Source organism: Dermacentor albipictus, chromosome 2 (genome assembly GCF_038994185.2).
Source record: "Dermacentor albipictus isolate Rhodes 1998 colony chromosome 2, USDA_Dalb.pri_finalv2, whole genome shotgun sequence".
Taxonomy (NCBI): Eukaryota; Metazoa; Arthropoda; class Arachnida; order Ixodida; family Ixodidae; genus Dermacentor; species Dermacentor albipictus.
In genome coordinates, this window is record NC_091822.1 from 61,006,316 (window position 1) to 61,026,368 (window position 20,053).

The 20,053-nt window shown below is 47.0% G+C and overlaps 1 protein-coding gene across 1 annotated transcript in view; it reads right to left on the reverse strand.

Annotated features, from left to right (window-relative positions):
* The window catches only part of LOC135909056 (monocarboxylate transporter 9-like), a 68,500-nt gene that overhangs the window by 19,977 nt on the left and 28,470 nt on the right, over positions 1 to 20,053 (reverse strand). Inside the window, exon 3 of the mRNA XM_065440906.2 lies at positions 6,317 to 6,587. Within this exon, the coding sequence (XP_065296978.2) occupies positions 6,317 to 6,587 (271 nt within the window). The remainder of the gene's footprint in view (positions 1 to 6,316; positions 6,588 to 20,053) is intronic.

Consider the following 20,053-nt stretch of genomic DNA (forward strand, 5'->3'; position numbering starts at 1 on the left):
CATCAAAGTCCGGATCCTAGAGCTTATGCAGGTTTCGAAGGAACACACTGCGCACCGCAGAAGGATCTCTACGGTTTTACACGGAGCTTCGTGCCACGGGTATGACGCATGCTTCTTTAGCACGTGGGGTGCTTAAGTAATCCTACCGAAAATGTGCATTTTTCTTCTTTTTCACGTTCGAGTGCAGCCGGTGCGTATACTTGTCTTTCGGTGAAGTTGCTGTACCGTTTTTCGCCGCTGCTTTTGCTTGGACATGATTTTTTGCAGGGTTCGTATTGTGAGGCACCCTCGCTATGTGCCTCTCCAACGAAGAATATCGACCAACAGTGCGCTTTTCGAGATACATATATATTCAGTGCACGATCGCAGTGCCGTCGTCTTTGGTATTCTCTCCCAAAAGTAATTGTTGTTACTGTTTATTAGCTGTGACAGTATGGACAATTTGGCAACTGAAGAGCCCGCCATCTTAACAAGTAACTAGAAAAAAACACTAATTGCAATATCAGCAGAATAAGAAAAATAAAAATAACAGCTGAGAGAAAGCACCACATACACAAAACAAATCTACTGAGAACCAAGTTGCTAAAGTATCCAAACGACCTACAAGTGCAAGACTTGTGACAGCATGAGCAATCAGCACATGACCTGCGATAACATGAATGGTTATGCATAGCGTGAGAAAGCCCATGACATGTGAAAAGCATGGTAAGTATCTACTCATGCTGAAATCAATATGTGAGAAAAAATTCAGGCGTGCAGACAATGACGCAAAAGAAGTCAAACGTAGAACGCAGACACCGCTTGTTTTGTTTGCTTTTTCTTGTAGCCTTGTGTGCACGCCAAGGTTTTTTCTTAAATGCATCCCTAGCAGTTTGCTCCATTTCCTGTCGTTCTAGTAAATAATTCAGCGCCCGAAAAGTCATTGACGCGGAAGGGTTAGGAAATTAAATTAAACCAAAGGTGATCGATTTTTGTGGCTGGTACGTACTATTAATGTGGTCGCGTTAAAGTTTCTAATATAGCCTTGTTTATTGCGTAGGCCTACAATGCTGTAAGGATTTTCAATGCTGCTGTTTATCAGAATGATTGCTCTCTGCTTCATATTACATACAGGGTATGGCGAAAGCTTCAGCATTAAAATAAAAACGCATAAATATGGTTGAGATGCACCCATACACAATTACTTCAATGTTAGCCTAATGTGTAACGTTCTGCATATACAAACCAACATCTACATTTCAAAAAGTCAATGTTGTCCGCCTATAGTCGTTCCGGAAATGCATCAATGGCGGCACGAACGTAGTCTGCGTCTACTTCACTGCGTGTTTTTTCTAATGCCCGAAGAAGAGCAACCAAATTGCGATGAGAACTAGAGCAGACTGAGATTTTTAACCCAGACCAGACTGAATAGTCAAGTGTGTTTACATCCGTACTGGGTGTGAGCCATTGGAAATGAAATCAGGGAAGTTTTTTTAGAGCCCTATTGTTGCACCCCCTTCCTTCGCCTAGTGAGCCAGAGGGGAATCCCACTGATACGTCAATCGACGGTTTCCGACTGATGATTCGGTAGAAGGCAGGACTTTTCATCAGGATATGTACTAGATAATTTGCGCTGTTCCCTTTGGCTCCCGGTTTTCAAGAAAATCAGTGGCATCTTTCCGCCAGAAGTTATTGGTCCCCAATAGTATCACTGAATGAGGACGAGAAATTCTTAAAGCAATGCTTGCACTGACATTGGCTTATCTAGAGGCTACCTGTCACTACCCTATCGTTTGGTGGTTTAAAAACTACTTGATATTGAACGAGTCTTCGTGTGGGAAGGGAATTATGCGTTTGCGTGCTGTGTTCCCAAAGGGTTGAGCAGGTATTTGCATGGGATGGCCCTGGGGCGCTATAACGTAAAACTATTCCAAACTTTTCTTTTCCAATTCTGCTATCAGCCTTTCACGATTGGTCAAAAACTTTCTTCAACCACCCACGCTTAACCTGTCTGTCACGCGACGTCACGAAAACCGCGATACCTCCCCATCTGATATGACCTGTACACACTGACTATGCATGATTTGACTGAAAAAAGAAAAATAGTTATTTCTGATTCGACCCCTTTTCGCCATTAGCCCTCGGCTATTGGTAAAAAGTTCTCGGGCTGCACCCACTTCACCTGCCTGTCACGCGACGTCACAAAACCGCAAGAACTCACCGCGTCAAAATGAAGTGTACGCGATAAAGATGCATTAATGAATAAAGAGAAAATCAGACATCCACCCATTCGTAGCAATTGCAATTAGCAATAGCAATAGCAATTGCTACGAACTGGTGGATGTCTGATTTTCTCTTCATTCATTACTTCTTTCCACCTTGCGGGTTTCCGCAGAACTACTACGTCAGATGCATTAATATGCCGAACAAAACTGAATTTTCTTCGAAACAGCCGCAGGCTGCCCCGTTCCGAAAGGAATAAAAGATGGCTGCTGCCGATCGCTCAGACGCTGGCTATTCGCACCTGCCGGAGAGCATGGGTGTATTTGCGTATAATAAAACTTCTTGCGTGGCCGTGTAATGTTTTCGAGCACTTTCGGCACATTTACCCCCTCATTCTGCCAACTCTTCTTTGCTGAGGGTCCATTTTAGCGTCATTCTTGAGCTTCCGTTGCATGCCGCCGCGATTTTCGAGCTGGATTTTCGAGCTAAAGCTGGCCCATAAACTCAAAGGCCAACTGCAATGAAACTTCACCTGGGCTAAATTGTGTATAAATGCTTAACATGCACTATGAATGTAATCTTGGCAAAGCCACGGGGATGGTAATTTTATAAGTTTCCCATTAGCAGGCTTTAAATAGCGCCTAAGCAGACGACGCGTGCACCTGGCGGTAAGCGGTAGCGATGCCGAAATGACGAAGGCTGGAGAAACATACACGACTGAGGCGACCAGGCGCGTCGTTCGCTCAACATGGGCAAGTTGATGAGTGTCTCTCTCGGCACGTGATACGAGGTGCGCACGTGATTTGAGCTGTTGCAACAATGCCGACGCGTTGCATGGCCTCCGGGCGCTCGGACACATATCCAAACACGAGAGATAGCTGTGCAGTGCACTACGCCGAGTAGAGGAAGGCCGAAAACTTCTTTTTTTTGGTCCCAGCTGTCAGGGCGCAAGCATGCACCGCGGTGCAGCAGGCCCGTGCGACGGGGACCAGCCAACGCGCATAAAGCATGTAAACTGCCTTTGACGGAGCTGCACACTCTACATTTCCACAGCACGCACACTTGCCCATGCAAAACCTGCTTGGAAAACGCTTTCTCGTAAACCGCGAGTATAGTGCTGTAGTGTAAGTGCTGTATGCCGCGATGGCGCACGAAAAACTAAGAGGCGATACTCTCGAGCGATCATTTTCGGTAGTAAATCATCTTGAAGACATTTCGCGAATCTCTACATCGTACACGTCGAAGTAGACGAACGAAAGCTTTTCTGGCACAGCGCCAGAAACGCTGTCAGCAGGAACCGCATGCTCCATTTGCCAAGAAGGGGAAAGCGACGTAGCAGCCGTTGTGTAGATTCGACCGACACTCATGCAGGCATTGGATGCCGCCAGAGCAAGATGGTCGAAGCTATTACGGCAGGAGTCCGGCCTGTGTGGCCGTGAGTTTACGTGCACTTAGCACCCCGGTCGAGCGGAGCCTCGGCTACTTGTCATCCTTTACTACGTATGGCGGTAGTTGTCTGATCGGTCGACGAGTCTTGTGTTTCCAGCGTGACAGGCAGCCGCCGGTGAAGTGGGATACGTCATGCTGGAGAGGCTAAGATCACTAAAGTTTTACCGTGTGCTTTAAAGGTGACCCGCAGCAGCGCGACGATCAGTTGTTGTCGCAGCGCAAGCGCAGAAGTGTGCGGCGAGCTAGCGCTTCGTTGTGTGTCGAAAGTGCCAACTCAACGCGCTCGCATCAGGGAACCTGAACTGTAGAGTGTACAGGTCAGCATGCTGCCGGTCGGCCAAGCTAGGGCGCCATGCAACTTCTTTCAGCGGCTCCGGCATGCGACATGACATGTCCTATTCCCGCGTCACGCCCACTAGGTTGTAGAGCGTCAAATAAATGCGTGAGCATTCTTTAGAGAGTACCCCAGCACGTAACGCAAGAAGTGTAATGTCTTGTATGTGCACAAAAATTTGTATATAATGAAGACACTTAGTCGCTATAATAGTGTCAATTTAGATGATTGGCAGCTTTATAGCGATAAAGGACAAATTAAACAAAAAAATTGATCGGAGAGAATACTCATATAGGAATACATAGCGCTGTATAAAATATGCATAGGGAAGCTTGTAGGAGGGGTGGACCAACTTGAAATTGGTGGTGGGTCAACTCGAAATTTGGAGGTAGGCCAACTTGATAGTTTAGGGTGTGTCAACTTGAAATTTGGTGGTGGGCCAACATAAATTTTGGGGTGGGGCGACTTGAAATTTGGACGTGGGCGAACTTGGAATTTGAACATGCACCAACTGAAGTATGCGGGTGAGTCAACTTAAATTTGGGGGTGGGCCATCTAGAAAGTTGCAAGTGGGGCAACTGAAATTTGGGGGTGGGCGAAGTTGAAATTTCTGGGTCAGCCAAATTGGAAATTGGGACGTGGACCAACTCAAATTTAGGAGTGGGCAACTTAAATTTGGTGGTAGGCCAACTAACATTTGGGGGTGGGCCAAATTTGAGGTTGGGCCAACTTAAATTTAGGGGTGGTTCAACTAAAATTTTGGGGTGGATCAATTTCAATTTGGGGGTGGGCCAACTTCGATTTGGTGATTGGCCAACGATTATACGATTTAAAATTATGGACTTAAATTATGGATTATACTATTTGAAATTTGGGGATGGGCCAAGTGAAATTTGGAGGTGGGCAAACTGAGATTTGAGGGTCTGCTTACTGATACATAGACGACTCGAGTGGAGTTCCTGCATACTTCTTTCGCCGACGTAGTGCAACTGCGCCTCGCGTGGATCGCGTCCGCGTTACGCCGGACTATATACGCACCTTTAGCTCGGCCACTCCAATGCACTCTTCCTGGAGCCGAGGCAGTACGCATCGAGGCTCTGCTTGGAGAACGTAGACAACCAGATGGAGAAAACCGGCTTTACACGGAGACTAGCGCACGCGATAAAAGATCATCGCGGGCACACAACGACGTTGGACAGCGCGCGAAGCCGCAAGCACAGTATACTAACTCTGTGGCTAGAAGACGTGCGGGACCTGTTCGCTGATACACGGGAACGGTACACAAGCAAGCGAAGCATACGACCCGGGCGCTGGTTATCTATAGTCTCCAGAGTACGTCGATTCCGGCAACTGGTAATGACGGCGTTTTTTTTAAAGTTTCGGTATGCATCAATTTTTACGAGTGTTTTGCGAAGCACCCACTCGCATTTCAAGCAAAAAATCTTCCACATATGCTGCTTTATGTGTAAATGATCTGAAGCGGGGCTTGCTACGCGGCCCAGAATTTCTTTGACAGTTGGCCTTTAGGAACTGAATTGCGTAACAGCGAACTGGCACTCAAACGACGCGGAACCGGCCCTCAGAGGCAGTTCACCCGATTACTGTCCACTTGAAAGTTGAGGAGGAGGAGGAGAAGGAGGAGGAACTTTATTATTGCAGAAACCATTGCGCGGTTTATTCCTGCGTGGTTCCCTCTGACAGGGCTCCACTGGCGATCGCGGCTCACCGGGCCTGGTCGAGGGTCGCCAGTTGGCATCCCAGGTCCAGTTCGGAGAGCCTCGCCTCCCAAGACCACGTAGTGCACTAGTGTGTGTGTTGTGACTCGTGGCGAAATTGCGTCGCCCGGACGGTCGGTGCATTCGTGTGTTATGTGCGCCAGTGTCGCTGTGTGGTTGCAACACCAGGGACATGTCCGCGACGTATAACTGTCTGGGGAGACTGCGTGTAGACGAGACAAGTGTGGCTATGTGTTAGTTTGCAGGCGGCGCCAGTCCCTTGCCTGGAGTGTATTGAGAGCTTTGTACGTTCAAGGGGCAGATTGCTTGGACTGTGTTCGTGTCCTGATGAGCAAATCTGTGCAGTCGGTGCCGATCTCGACTTTCAAGCGTATTGCGTTCTTCCGGGACCAACGTCTCGGAAGAACGCAGTACGCTTGAAAGTCGAGATCGGCACCGACTGCACACATTTGCTCATCAGGACACCGACACAGTCCAAGCAATTTGCCCCTTTCACGTAGACAAAGTATGCGTAAGTAGCCAATAATAAAGTAACATGGACGAAACAGTACATCGTGCTGGAAAAGTGTACAAGGGCGCGCGTGAATCTACTTACCGGCCACGTTGTAGAAACCCCCGTAGAGGGAAACTGGAACGGACGCGTCGCCACGGCTCGCACCGAAGGTGTCCATGATGGAGTTGAAGAACATCCCGGTGCAGCGGTAGAAGCAGGACGATATGAAGTTGATCGTGAAGCAGGTGATGGCTATTGACCAGCTCAGCCGGCCATCGGGGCCCACTACGGCGGAGCCCGTCTTGGCGCGGTCGCTGCTCGGGCGCTTGACCTTCGCAGCGGAGCCATTGGCCTGTGGCGTGTGTGGGTTCTGCTGCGGCGAAATAGATTATACGAGGCATTGTCAGCTTTCGGCGTACTTTCGCCAAATCGACAAACTATCTTCAAAATAAAGAAAGGGGGTTTAGGTTAGTGGAATGTCTTGTTTACTATGTTACCAGCAAAAAAAGTGACAACAAAATGTTCCTTATACTAAAGAAATTAAAGAAAAAGAAGAATAGACCCGAAGGGCGAAGCACACAAAAGCGTTGCGCTGCATCTCCTAGGCCTGCGCTCTGGCAATACGCGATAGCGACGTGTTGGCGCGATGCAGCATGCAACGCAACTGCTGCTTCGCATTAGGAACAGTGCCCAGGCGGCTACCAAGCGTCTAACAACGATGGCGCGATGAGGGGCGATGCCAGCTACGTTGCACGAGACAGACGGTAAACCTTCGGCCTTTGTCAGTGCCGAAATAAGGGAATAAATAGTTGTATAGTTTTATCAAACTTATTCAATATTTGAGACCTTTGAGAGACCGTTGAGACCTTTGAGACCTTGGCGCTCTTAGTGCGTTCCGCTTAGATGAGATTCTAAGGTGAAATGCACGTAGACGACCACGCAGTTAAGAGAGATAGATAAAGCGACACTATCCACAACTAATATGCACTCGCTACACCAGTCGATGCAGTATTATTTAGGAATGCTGGAGACATCGATAGAAGGGCTATGCATGCCGTTAAATGTTACTAAAAGTTCGGTACTAGTCTTTCCGTTATAATGGCTATGGCGGATTCAAGTAAAGTGTTTCCTTTCTGCGAGGTCCTCCCAGTGCTCAAGAAACTATAAGCGCCGATAGAAAACTTTCTGAAAGTGGTAGCAAATGTTCTGGTTTCTAGCTTGTAGCTGTAGAGTACGTGTGAAAGCTAATGTGCTTTGCCAATGTGTGCAAGATAAATAGGAGCGTGAGCGGTGCATGTTACTATTTATTAGGTAAAATATGCGAAAACAGCTGTGTTCCGGAGTTCCATTGTGGTAAGGCACTCGGTTAGCGTTATAAAGCCAGATTTTCGAATTGAAGTATTGCCACGATCGCTTGAAAAGTTTCCGAAATTTTCTATTCCTTCTATCCCTCTTTATTTCTGTTTTTTTTCCTCAAAACTATTATTGAAAAATTTAGCGGTAATTCATCTAAACGGATTACGTATAACGAGAGAGCTCGTCAACAACTTACCAGAAATTCTGATGAGTAAAAATTTAGAGCAAGTTAGAAACAGGAAAGAAACTCGCACATCACGCACCAACGAGACACAAGGTGGCCAGTTACCTTTCGAAACACATCACGTACGAAGAAGGAAATTCACGACGAACTCTCATAAAGTTGTGAAAGTTTATTCTGAAAGAACATTAACATTTCATTAGACGTGCACTAAAAATTTTCATAAGGGTAACCTTCTGGGCGCACGAAATTTGATGATGGTGATTCCATAATCGCAATTTAATATTCCCGAATGCTGTCATCTCCTTAAATGGCGCCACACGGTAAGAGCAGAAGCATGACTGTATGACTAGATTTGGCTGGAACGTTACAAGACACAGGGCGACTGGATGGCCTTCTGATAGGCCTTTTAAAAATTGCCGATGAATTTTTAACCTGGGAAGCACCTACAGTGATCCCGTAGAACCGAACGCGGCTTACGCTTAAGCACGACTGATGCATGGATATCTCGCGCTGAATCGAGCACATACACCAAATTTAGACTGAGAAAAACTCTAATAACAAGTTTTCTATGAATAGGTTTGCCTTAAAAACACGTGACTGCACTCTTTTCTATCCTTTGTTGAGAAAGGCCTGCTGAGGTGCAAGTTTTGCCAGCCAGGTGCGACACCGGCGTCGACTTTTCCTGGAAAGCCACCGTCATCCTCTAGCCAAACGGCGTCACTAAGTCTACTGTGTCCGGAGGACAATGCGCCGCGTCCGCCACTCTGCGTCGCGGGATTGCCGAGATGAGGTCGACGAACCAGGCTTTGTGACTGAACACGCCACCGCCGACCTCGTCTGCCGCGAGCGGGGGAGTTCCCGAGGGAACGCATTTGGCGGCAACGTCCCACGCGCCTTTCAAGACGCAAGACAATGGAGAACCGGGGGCCACGCTGCGGGTGTCGGCTCGGAAAATAAGATGCGCCTTTCCTGACGTAAGCCCCGAGTTCTGCGAAGACCGTCTGACCTCGGTGGGACCGTGAACCTGTGGGGAAGTGTATGTGTAAGCCCCCTCGCAGAGAGGCGGCTCGTCTGCGATGACTGGTTGAACGTTTGCCTCACCTAGGGATCGAGGGAGGACCTAGTGTTTATAAACCGCTGTTGCGCGGCTGCTCAGTGTACTTTCTCTCGCAGTCATGCTAGACTAATGAACTGCAACGTCCTTATGTAGATACTGTAAATAAATCCATATTCCTCGTTCTCGATGAGAAGCAGTCCTTCCCTTCAACAACGTCTTCAGCGTGGATAAGTTGGACGACGGCATGGGCCAGCTACCTTCTAATTCATGCCCGACTACAATTTTGACAACTGGTTACGAGCGGTGGGATTGACCTCTCAATACTTACACCGTCAAACGATTCTTTTTTCAAATATTCCGTCCTGTTATTTGCGAACCAATTTCCTTCTGCTTCGCAGTTCACCATACAATTGTACAGCTCTTGGACGACGCTTCTTGTAACAGCTTTTCTAACAAGCCAGTTCCAGCCTGTTTTTGTTCGCTGTAGAACCTGTAGTCGCTAGAATCAGCTATTGTGACGACACCCAGTTCAGCGCTCGTATCGTCGGTCTCGCGGATCGATCAATACGTTTGCCACGTTCTGCTTATGCTAGGCATGTGGGTGCTCGTGAGGAACTTGACATTTGGCGCACCTTTTATGCAGCGTGTCGACTAATATCTAAAAAATAAATAAATGCAAGACACAGCGGGACGGGAGAAGCTCTGTACAGGTCACTGGAATCAAGAGCGCCAGCTGTTTCTGAAATACAGTCGACAGCGCGTTAAGACGAACCTGGATAAGCGGAATGTTCAAAGAATACGAGGGACAATGTTGAACATTTGCTAGGTTTCCCGCAGTTATACGCAGCTACACGCAGCTACAAGCATTGTAAAGATGAAATAAATTTTCCGTATTTTTGAGGTCGCAGTCATATATATATACGGCTGCGACCTCTAAAATACGGAATATATATATATATATATATATATATATATATATATATATATATATATATATATATATACATGTATATACATATATATATTTCATTAATTTACCTCAAAATTAACAATCCATGTATTATTGGGAATGTCCTCGCAATCACGAAAGCAGCCAATGGCGTTGGTCGGCTCGCTCCTTTCTACGTGGCGGCACTGAGCGCAGGCGATTTTTTCGCTGTGTTTGACGCGAGGTTGCAAATGCCCTGCTGCAGGCAGCGCAGTAATATTTGGCTCACATGTTCAGAGCAGCTTTTACGACAGATCAGCAACGTTTTCTTACTTTGTTGGCGAAGTGTCTTAGGGCCCCTTTAATGAAGCGTTTAAAGAAATGCTACACAACTAGTGGTGACGCGTAGAATTGCGCTTACTTTCATTCTACGTGAAGCGTAATCGAGCTCAACGGTTATCTTTAAGCACCACAGTGGCACAACATATATAGCCGTCGTGTAAGGGTGGCCACATTACATCTCAACACATACCCATTTTAAGGGTTTAGCCGAGAATGGGCAGCCACCTAGTAGCACATACCGAATGTCTAAATAATAGGAAATTAATCGAATCAAATGAACTGCTGCGCATAATGCGCTATTACGTTAAGAGGTCAGTGTGCTTTACGAATGCCTATGAGCCGACATTAGGTGTTCAGGTTGAAGTTGAAATTATTATTATTTTTTTCTTTTTTGCCGAAGGGAGTCTGCTTACTCGCACAACTTTTTTTTGCGATCAGCATTCAAGCTTTACATAGACGCCTTTGCTGGTACTTGCATTCAGAACACACATAAGCTTCGTATGTATATCAACAAATACATCTGACCCGCCGTGGTGGCTTAGTCGATATGGTGTTAGACTGCTAAGCACGAGGTCGCGGGCTCGAATCGCCGGCCACGGCGGTGGCCCTTCGACGGGTGCAAAAACACCCGTTTACTTAGATTTAGGTACACGTCAAAGAAGCCCTGGTGTCGTCCAAATTCTTCCCAAGTCCCCCACTACGGCGTGCCTCATAATGAAATCGACTTTCTGGCACGTAATACCCAGAAATAAGTTTTTAACAAACATATGTGGTGAGAAACTGATGACCTACGCCAAACCACGAGGAAGTGAAAAAAATGTTCGATTAAAAGTTAAGCATAAGAAAAATAATAAAGAGGCAGCCAGTGTGAACACTGGCTCTACTGGGGATGTACGCTAACAGTCACAAGCGTTCGAACAGTCCAGTCACCTTTCAAAAGGGCCATTGGGTTTTGTGGCAAAGTGCATGCAATAGCACTTAGGCCGACGCACCAGGATCGTTTCCTGCGAGAGTGGTCTCTCATCCAAGTGGCTGGAACTAGCCCGTATAGCACCTCGTAGAGCGTCGGAGGATGGGCAGTGGCACAGAGGGTGCTCTATCGTGTCGCCGCTGCCGAGAAAATTGCACGCAGTACTGTTGGTCACTTCTATAGAAATACACATTCGTATATATCAAGCCCAACCGCATGTGACACAATAAATGTTTTTCGCGAAGGGACAGTCCTCGTGGCAGGCGAAGTTGCAAGTGGGGGTGGAGAAAATGCAAGAAGAGAGTTGGTGAAATTCGGTGCATTCCATTTTCGAAGTGCGATCTGGTGAACGAGTGATAGGAGCTGCCGCGCAGCATCAGTTCCCGAGATTGATATTGGCCTGTACTTAGGCCTCGAGGACATACTGTGGCGCTATCTGCTGGAATATCTCCGGGACTTAGAAAACGACATCACGTGTTACCGGCTTCGAAGTGTTCGGCACCTCCAGCGGTTCAGCGACGGTTATTTACGACTGTTTGCATGTTTTAAGCGTTGTATGTGTGGCGTCTTGTCTGTAAAATCACCTAGCGCGTACATCTCAGTCTTGTGTGGAGGGCAGCAAAGGTTTTTAGCGAGCGAGCAACCTGATGTTTTCGTAGTGGTTATTCAGTACACATGGTCTTTTATAAAAGTAACTATGCGCACTTATGCCGCAATAACAGCCCTGTTCTCAGCATTCTTCGCGGGGAGTGCGGCTTGCCACTTGCGCCAGAATCATCGACGATGGTTGAGCACTGGTCTATTATAATACGCGGAACCTCAACTGTTGATATCCATGTCTCCTCAATACACGCTTCCGCTGTTTTCGCGCATGCGAATTGCCTGCATCTCAGCCCAGGGTGTTCTGAGTGATGTCATATAAAGGCGAGCACGCTACAAGCCCCATGTACATTGCACGCTCCACACTTGCGGTCGCCATATTATTTCATTGTTCAGTAACTTTATCAAATATGCATCTCGCTGCCGCTTCCTTTTGGAGTACGCGTGAAAACTCACACCGGGCTCAGTCGAATAGATGCGGCACTGGGGCACTGCGGCACCGAGCGGTTAACCATGCCGTAAGAGTGGTTAACTAAACATTTGCCTTGGGAATGAGGAACGTTTTCTACAATACTAGAATCAAGGGTTCAATCGTCTGGCAAGCGAGTTGCGTAGGCTTTGGCAAAGGCCTTGACAAAGGCGCGAAGGTAAATCACGTGAAGTTCCTTCTACGTCACAGCGATAGCAGCGCCAATTTGTCCAGTGCTGGCCCTCCAGAAGCAATAGACACCCGCAGATCTTGTTGGTGAGCCGAGCGCGCAGCTTTATGTGCGCTGTAGTTGCCGACAAATGTGCAGTGGCTCGACGGTCATCTAAACAGAATGCAGTGTCCGTACTCAAGCGCTGGGTGGTGAGCGTGCCTTAATTCGTACAGTAGCTGCTCGTGTGAAGCGTGAGGCAAGCCTAACTGCAGAATCTGTAGGGCTACTTTCGAGACACATAAAATAGCCCGGTGAGGCTGCTGCAGCACATAATTGATGGCACCTCGACGAGTCGCAAGCTCTGCTGCCGTGGATGACATGACAAGAGAATGTTTAATTGCATAAAGACGGCATGTGACAGAACAACCACTGCTATGGCAAAGCTGTTGCAACTGGTGGAACCATCTGTGTAAATGTGCGAAATGACGAAACTCCGCTTTTATGCAGGACGAGCGCACAGACGCATTGTAGATGGCATGGCAGAGAAAAATCGCTGCTCTGATAGAGCTGTTACAACAGGTGGAATCATCTGCGAAAACATGCGAAATGGCGAAACTTCGCTTTTAATCAGGACGAATGCACAGACGCATTGTAGATGGCATGGCAGATAACAATCACTGCTCTGACAGAGCTGTTGTAACTGGTGGAACCATACGCGTAAACATGCGAAATGGTGAAGCATCGCTTTTAAGCGCAAAGAAGGCACAGACACATTGCTCACAGTTGATTTGCGCTTCGAAAAACGCTAAGCCACCGACGGACGCGGCAGAACCGCAACTCTATTAAAAGGTCACAGCGGGAGGCAGGGCTTGCGGACGAGGAACAGAACAGTCAGCTGGACCTCCTGCACCAAGCCCAGCGAGCTGCTTGAGCCAGTGGGGCCTTCGCCAAGGAGCTCCACCCGCATTTCCTTTTTCTTTCTTTTCTCAATAAAGCTGGCTTTATTCTTGGTCTCTCTTAAAAGGTCACAATTATGTTTCCGATGACGGTAACAAATATATCGTTGCCCTGTTTTTAACTTGAATGCTTCTTCCCATACAGCACGCGGTGAAAGTCGCATCACAAAATCCCCGCATGCATCGCGATTCCTTGTACGGAGCGCGCACAGTGTTTCTACCAAACAATCATACATGACAAGAGCTAGTGAGACTCGTTCGTTTGCGCAAATGTAAGATGCATATCGCTGGGTGAATTCTTGTCATTGTATTTTTTGCCACGAAGCTATACTGCTTATTCAAGGGAGTATAGTAACATATCATGTCTAACTAAGGCCTTGTTAGACAGCTTATGATTGAATTTTTCGCCTTATGTACGTTAAACACAAGCACTTTTGCGGGACGTTACGGTGGGCGTCCCTTGACAGTTTCAGAAAAGCATTTGCGACGAAACGCGAACGCATCACGTACGTAACGAAATAGCGTTGTCATCACTGCACATACTCCGAACGTTATTGGGTTGCTGTGGTTTACGTTCACGTAGTAGTGACGGTGAAGAAAGCCGCATAACTGGGAACGACGAAAGTAGCGTCTCATTGGGCCAACCTGTGCCCTCAAAAACAGGTTACACTCAAAGAACGGCGATAGCGCCGAACGCATTCGGCGATCGTCGAAGATCTGATCTGCCGGTCAAGCGCGTCGGCTTTTATACACGAGTCACCGAAGGTTCCAGAGTAACCGGTGGTAGCCGCGTGTCTTCCAGAAAGTTCTACATAATTCACGTGGCACATGCAATCAGATTACACAAGTTTCGGTTACAACAGAACCATCAATAATATTCGAGAAACTTCCGATACATGCGGGTGCGTCCCACGCTGAGCGATAACATTTGTTAGATGGTGAGAAGCGCTTACCCGTAAATGATAAACAAGTCCACGTGTCATATTCCCCCCCTCTCGAAAAGCATCGTCCCAATGCTACAAGCATAACAGGAGAGCGAAACACGAAAGGACGCTTATTAAACAAAAGTAACAAATCAAGAAAGGAACAATGTTCAAAGTAACTCAGTCCAAAAAACGAAAGCCCAAGTTTAGCTATGGGAAATCCGAAAGTTCGTTAGCGCTAGTAAAACGGCTTAAGTCGCACAACATGGACTACTTCAAGTCATGAGCGGCGTCGCCGTGATAGGGAAATCCCATCTTGCACGACCTCATAGTCGAGTGCGCCAATGCATCGGATGATCTCGTAGGGTCCGAAATAGCGGTGTAAAAGCTTTTCGCATAGTCCTCGTCGGCGTATTGGGGTTCAAACCCAAACACGGTCACTGAGCTTGTACTCGACGTAGCGTCGTCGAAGGTTATGGTGGCGGCTGTCGGTCCTCTGCTGGTTCTTGATCCGCAGGAGGGCGAGCTGTCTGGCTTCTACGGCGGGCTGGAGATAGGTGGCGACCTCAAGATTCTCTTCGTCGGTGCGGCAGCATGGCGTCGAGAGTCGTCGTCGGGTTTCTGCCGTAAACCAGCTTGAACGGCGTGACCTGTGTCGTTTCTTGCACCGCCGTGTTGTAAGCGAAGGTTACGTACGGCCGGACTACATGCCAGGTCTTGTGTTCGAAGTCGACGTACATTGCTAGCATGTCAGCGAGGACCTTATTGAGGTGCTCCGTAAGGCCGTTCGTCTGTGGTTGGTAAGCAGTTGTCTGGCTGTATTGCAGATGGCTTGGGTGAGTTCCGCTGTAAAGGCCGTTCCTCGGTCAGTGATGAGGACTTCTGGGGCGCTATGTCGCAGCAGGATGTTCTCGACGAAGAATTTCGCCACTTCCGCTGCGCTACCTTTCGGCAAGTCTTTCGTTACAGCGAAGTGGTGGAGGTAGTCCGTCGACACGATGCTCCACTTGTTTCCGGACGCTGACACCGGAAAGGGTCCCAACAAGTCCGCTCCGATCTGTTAAAATGATCGGCAAGGAGGCTTGATCGGCTGTAGTAATCCCGCTGGCCTTGTAGGTGGTGTTTTGCGTCGCTGACAGACTCGGCATGTCTTGACATAACGGGCAACGTCGGTGGTCAGGCGCGGCCAGCAATACCTTTCCTGTACCCTCGGATAGCGTCTGGGAGAATCCGAGCTGCCCGGCGGTCGGATAGTCATGCTGGGCGCGCAGTACTTCCGGACGCAGTGCTGAGGGAACAAGAAGGTAGTTGGCGCGGACTGGTGCGAAGTTCCTTACTAGTCGCTTGTTTTGAAGCGAGGATGAAGACAATTTTCGCTTAAATGCCCCAGGCACAACGTCGGTGCGCCCTTCCAAATACTTGGCGAAGCTGTTTAGCTCCGGGTCTGCTCGTTGCTGTACAGCGAAGTCTTCCGCGCTTATTATTCTAAAGAAGGCGTTCTCACCATCGCCATATTGCGGCGGCGGCGGCGCGTGATACGCAATCGGCGTCTGAGTGTTTTCGTCCGCACTTGTAGATCACAGTGATGTCATATTCTTGCAGTCTGATGCTCCCCCGCACCAGACGTCCAGAAGGGTCCTTTAAATTCGGTTGCTGACGACTTTGAACGGCCTGCCTATAGGTAAAGGTGGAATTTCATTGTAGCCCAAATGTTGGCGAGGCATTCCTTTTCTGTAGTAGAATAATTGCCTTCCACTTTTGAAAGCGACTGGCGACTGGCTAGTGCAAGCTCTCACCCGTTCAAGTCCTTCTTTCCTCTGGACTAGGACGGCACCGAGGCCTAGGCTGCGGCGGTCAGTGTGGATTTCTGTATTGTCGTGCTCGTCGAAGTGCGCAAGTACCGGTGGCAACTGCATGCGTCGTTTGAGTTCTTAAAATGCGTTGGCCTGCTGCGTTTCCCACTTCAACTCGACATTACATTTCTTTAGGTGTGTTAGCGGCTCAGCGATGTGTGAACTTCACAAAGCACCTGTAGTGGGTACATATGCTAAGGAAACTACAGAGCCTTCTTGTCGATGGGCTGCTGGAATTTTACGATGGCATTTGTCTTCTGCGGGCTGGGGTGGACTCCTGATTTGCTGATGATGTGGTCAATGAACAGAAGCTCATCGTAAGGGAAGCGGCGCTTTTTCGGCTTCAGAGTGAGCCCTGATGACTTGACCGCCTTTAGTACTGTCGCAAGCCGCCTAAGGTGGTCGTCGAAATTGTCAGCGAAGACTAGTCACTCAAGTAAAAAAGACAAGTTTGCCACTTCATGCTTTTCATGCTTCATCAATGCTTTCATCATCTTCATCAATCATTTTGCATCATCGTTTTGCATCAATCATTTCGCATCATCATCATTTTGCATCAATGCTTTCATCGAAACATCCGCTCAGTTTCTAACAAGAAAAACGCCCTCTCCTTGTTTTTTGAACAGGTAGGGCAATCATTTGATACGATACTGTTAACAGAAACATGGTCAATGAACGATGCGGATATTTTCCGTATCCCAAATTATAGTACCTTCTACTTAAATCGGTCATACTCTCGAGGAGGCGGAGTTTACATCCTGGTAAAGGAAGTATTTGAGTGTGACTTACCACCCGAACTTTCCGCAACAACAACTAACTATGAAATTCTAGCAATAAAAATGCATAACAACGTTATATAGTGTGTTATCGCCCTCCCAATGGCAGCGTTAGCAAGTTTTTGGATAAATTAAAAGAAATCTTTGAGTTTGTTAATAAAAATCGGCTTGATTTAATTTTCGGCGGGGACATCAATATTAATATGGTGAAAAACGATTCCCAAACTTTACAAATAGATATTTTACTGAAGATGAATGGTTTAGTGAATGTAATAGACTCGCCCACTAGAGTTACTGAATATTCATCATCTTTAATTTATATTTTTTTCACAAGAATCACCCCTGAAAAAGTTAAGGCGGGTATATTTGCCTATGACCTCAGTGACCACTTGCCTATATTTATTTGCGCCAAAGGGCACATTCGAGAGAAGGTAACGTAGCCCATGCACCAGATGCAAAAAATAACCCCACGCAATTTGTCTATATTTCGGGAACAAATAAAAAATGCCTGTTGGGATGATGTATATAGATCCAACGAAGCAAATGGGGCCTATGAAAGCAATGCGGCATTCGCATATTTTTAATCTCTGACTAAAATTAGGTGGGACAGACTGCACATAGTGACTGCTTAGGATGATCTGATTGTTTGACTGATATTACAACATTTCCAAAAATACTACACTTCTTACATGCTATGCACAACATAGCCCACCAAATTTTGTAAAAGAAAGAAATGATAATAAATATGGGCACCTGGAAAATTAGGGAAACAAATATTTAGACGCAAACTTATGGGCACTGGCATCAAATGCCATGAGCCAGGCGATGGAAGGCAGTCAACATACTTCAGGCGAATGTGCAAGAAATATGATTGGCTGCCTCGTTGAAATCAAATGTGACTACCTTCGAAGGCGCCAGAACGGGTTCACTGCACTGTCTCAGACAACTGTTGTCCGGTTTTATTATGCTAGCAAAAACTTCATTTTCTCTCTTTCTACGCCTACAGACCATTAGCTTTCGGCCGGAGAAAAAAAAGCTAGCCGCAGAAGAGAGTTACAGCAGCTCTTTATATTTTGCACTCTTGCATTGTACGGCAGTAGTTACTTTTTCTGTTTCATTTGAAGCCCCTTCATCATAAGGAAGGATATCCTACAATAAGCAACCCGCCGTGGTTGCTCAGTGGCTATGGTGTTGGGCTGCTGAGCACGAGGTCGCGGGATCGAATCCCGGCCACGGCGGCCGCATTTCGATGGGGGCGAAATGCGAAAACACCCGTGTACTTAGATTTAGGTGCACGTTAAAGAATCCCAGGGGGTCAAAATTTCCGGAGTCCTCCACTACGGCGTGCCTCATAATCAGAAAGTGGTTTTGGCACGTAAAACCCCATAATTTAATTTTAATTTTAATCCTACAATAAGCAAGCTCACAGTTTCGACACTACATTTGAGTTTACCACGTAGCAGAGTGCTGTAGGGGGGGGGGGGAGGAAAGGGAAAAGCAGGAGGCAGTGACATAATATCCAGCGTAGATGCAGGAGGACAGGTAGACGGTGTGTTCCTGGATTTTCGGAAAGCCTTCGACACAGTATCACATTCACTCTTATTGTTTAAACTTAATACCCTACACATTGATGCAACTGTTTTTAAATGGATTGAATGTTACCTTTCCCAAAGAAGGCAATGTGTAATACTGAATGGAAAATGCTCCGAATATTCAAATGTTACGTCAGGAGTCCCACAGGGCTCCGTTCTGGGTCCGTTATTATTTTTGGTGTACATTAATGATATCTCTGCCGGAATTTCATCTTCTATACGGTTGTTTGCGGATGACTGTGTTGTGTACAAAAAAATTTCCCATCACAATGATACAATTGAACTTCAGAACGACTTATCAATCATTCATGATTGGTGTACTAAATGGAAAATGACTTTGAACATAACAAAGTGTGTACATCTCTCATTTACTAAAAAGAAGAAACCAATTCAGTCACGGTATCATCTGAACAACGTACTACTGAAGCAAGACAGTACGTATAAGTATTTAGGTGTGCTAATGTCGTCTGAATGTTCGTGGAAACCACAGGTAGACAGTATCATAGCCAAAGCTGGTAAAGCTTTAAATTTCATTCAGAGAAACCTGCGATGTTCACATGCGAATTTAAAACGTATGGCATATACAACTTGTGTTCGACCACTCTTAGAATATGGCTGTGTTGTGTGGGACCCCCACGAGGTAACCTTCATTGCCGCTCTGGAAAAAATACAAAACCGTGCTGCCAGGTTCGTCTTGGGGCGGTACGGAAGAAAGGAGAGCTGCACTGCAATGAAGGCTGAGCTAGGATGGGAATCACTTTCTGCCCGCCGCAATAAACTGAGATTAAAATTTCTATATTCGATTTATTACAATAAAACAGGAATTAATAGGGAAATTTACCTACTGAAACCTCATTACATCTCAAAACGAACTGATCATAGTTGCAAAATCCTCGAGTATCCTGCCAAGACGAACATGTATGCCAACTCATTTTTTGTTCGAACAATTAAACAGTGGAATAGGCTGACTGAAAAGCAAGTGCATTGTGTGAACGAAGATGTATTTTATTCCATGTTGTAACCCCCCTGCTGTAACGCCTTCGGGCGCTGCGGGGTAATTGATGAATAAAGAATAAAAGAATAAAGAAGTGAACCAGAATAACGTGCGGTTGGCTACCCTACACCGGGAGAATGCGAAAGGGAAAACAAAGATAACAGCGAGAGAGGAGTGAGGGAAAGAAGGAAATTAGCCGTGAGTTCTCTGACGCGTGTGGTCGAATAGTAATTGCACTAGTAGTGACAGACGTTCACACAAGCCCGCCGTTCTCAAGAAGCAGAAAAGTGCCTTCACCGCTTTATGGGCCGACGAGCGATGGGGGTGGTGTTCCAGCAGCACCTGCACGGAAAGCGGCCGATTGTCCAGTTCTTGTAGAGCGTTAGCAAGTTATTGTCGTTTTGGGGCATATCGTGGACAGCGGCAGAGTAGGTGGCCGATATTTTCTTCGGTGCCGCAGACCTCGCATGCTGCACTGTCGGCAACTCTAATTAATGTAGAGTATGCCTTTGTGAAGGCATCTCCTAACCAAAGACCACAGAGAAGCGTAGCTTCACGTCGAGGAAGTCCAAATGGAGGCCGGAATTGCCGTGAGGGGTTTAATCGGTGTAGTCGTGTAAGTCTTAAGTTTGGTGAGCTCCACTCGGTCAGTCAGAGACTGCGTACC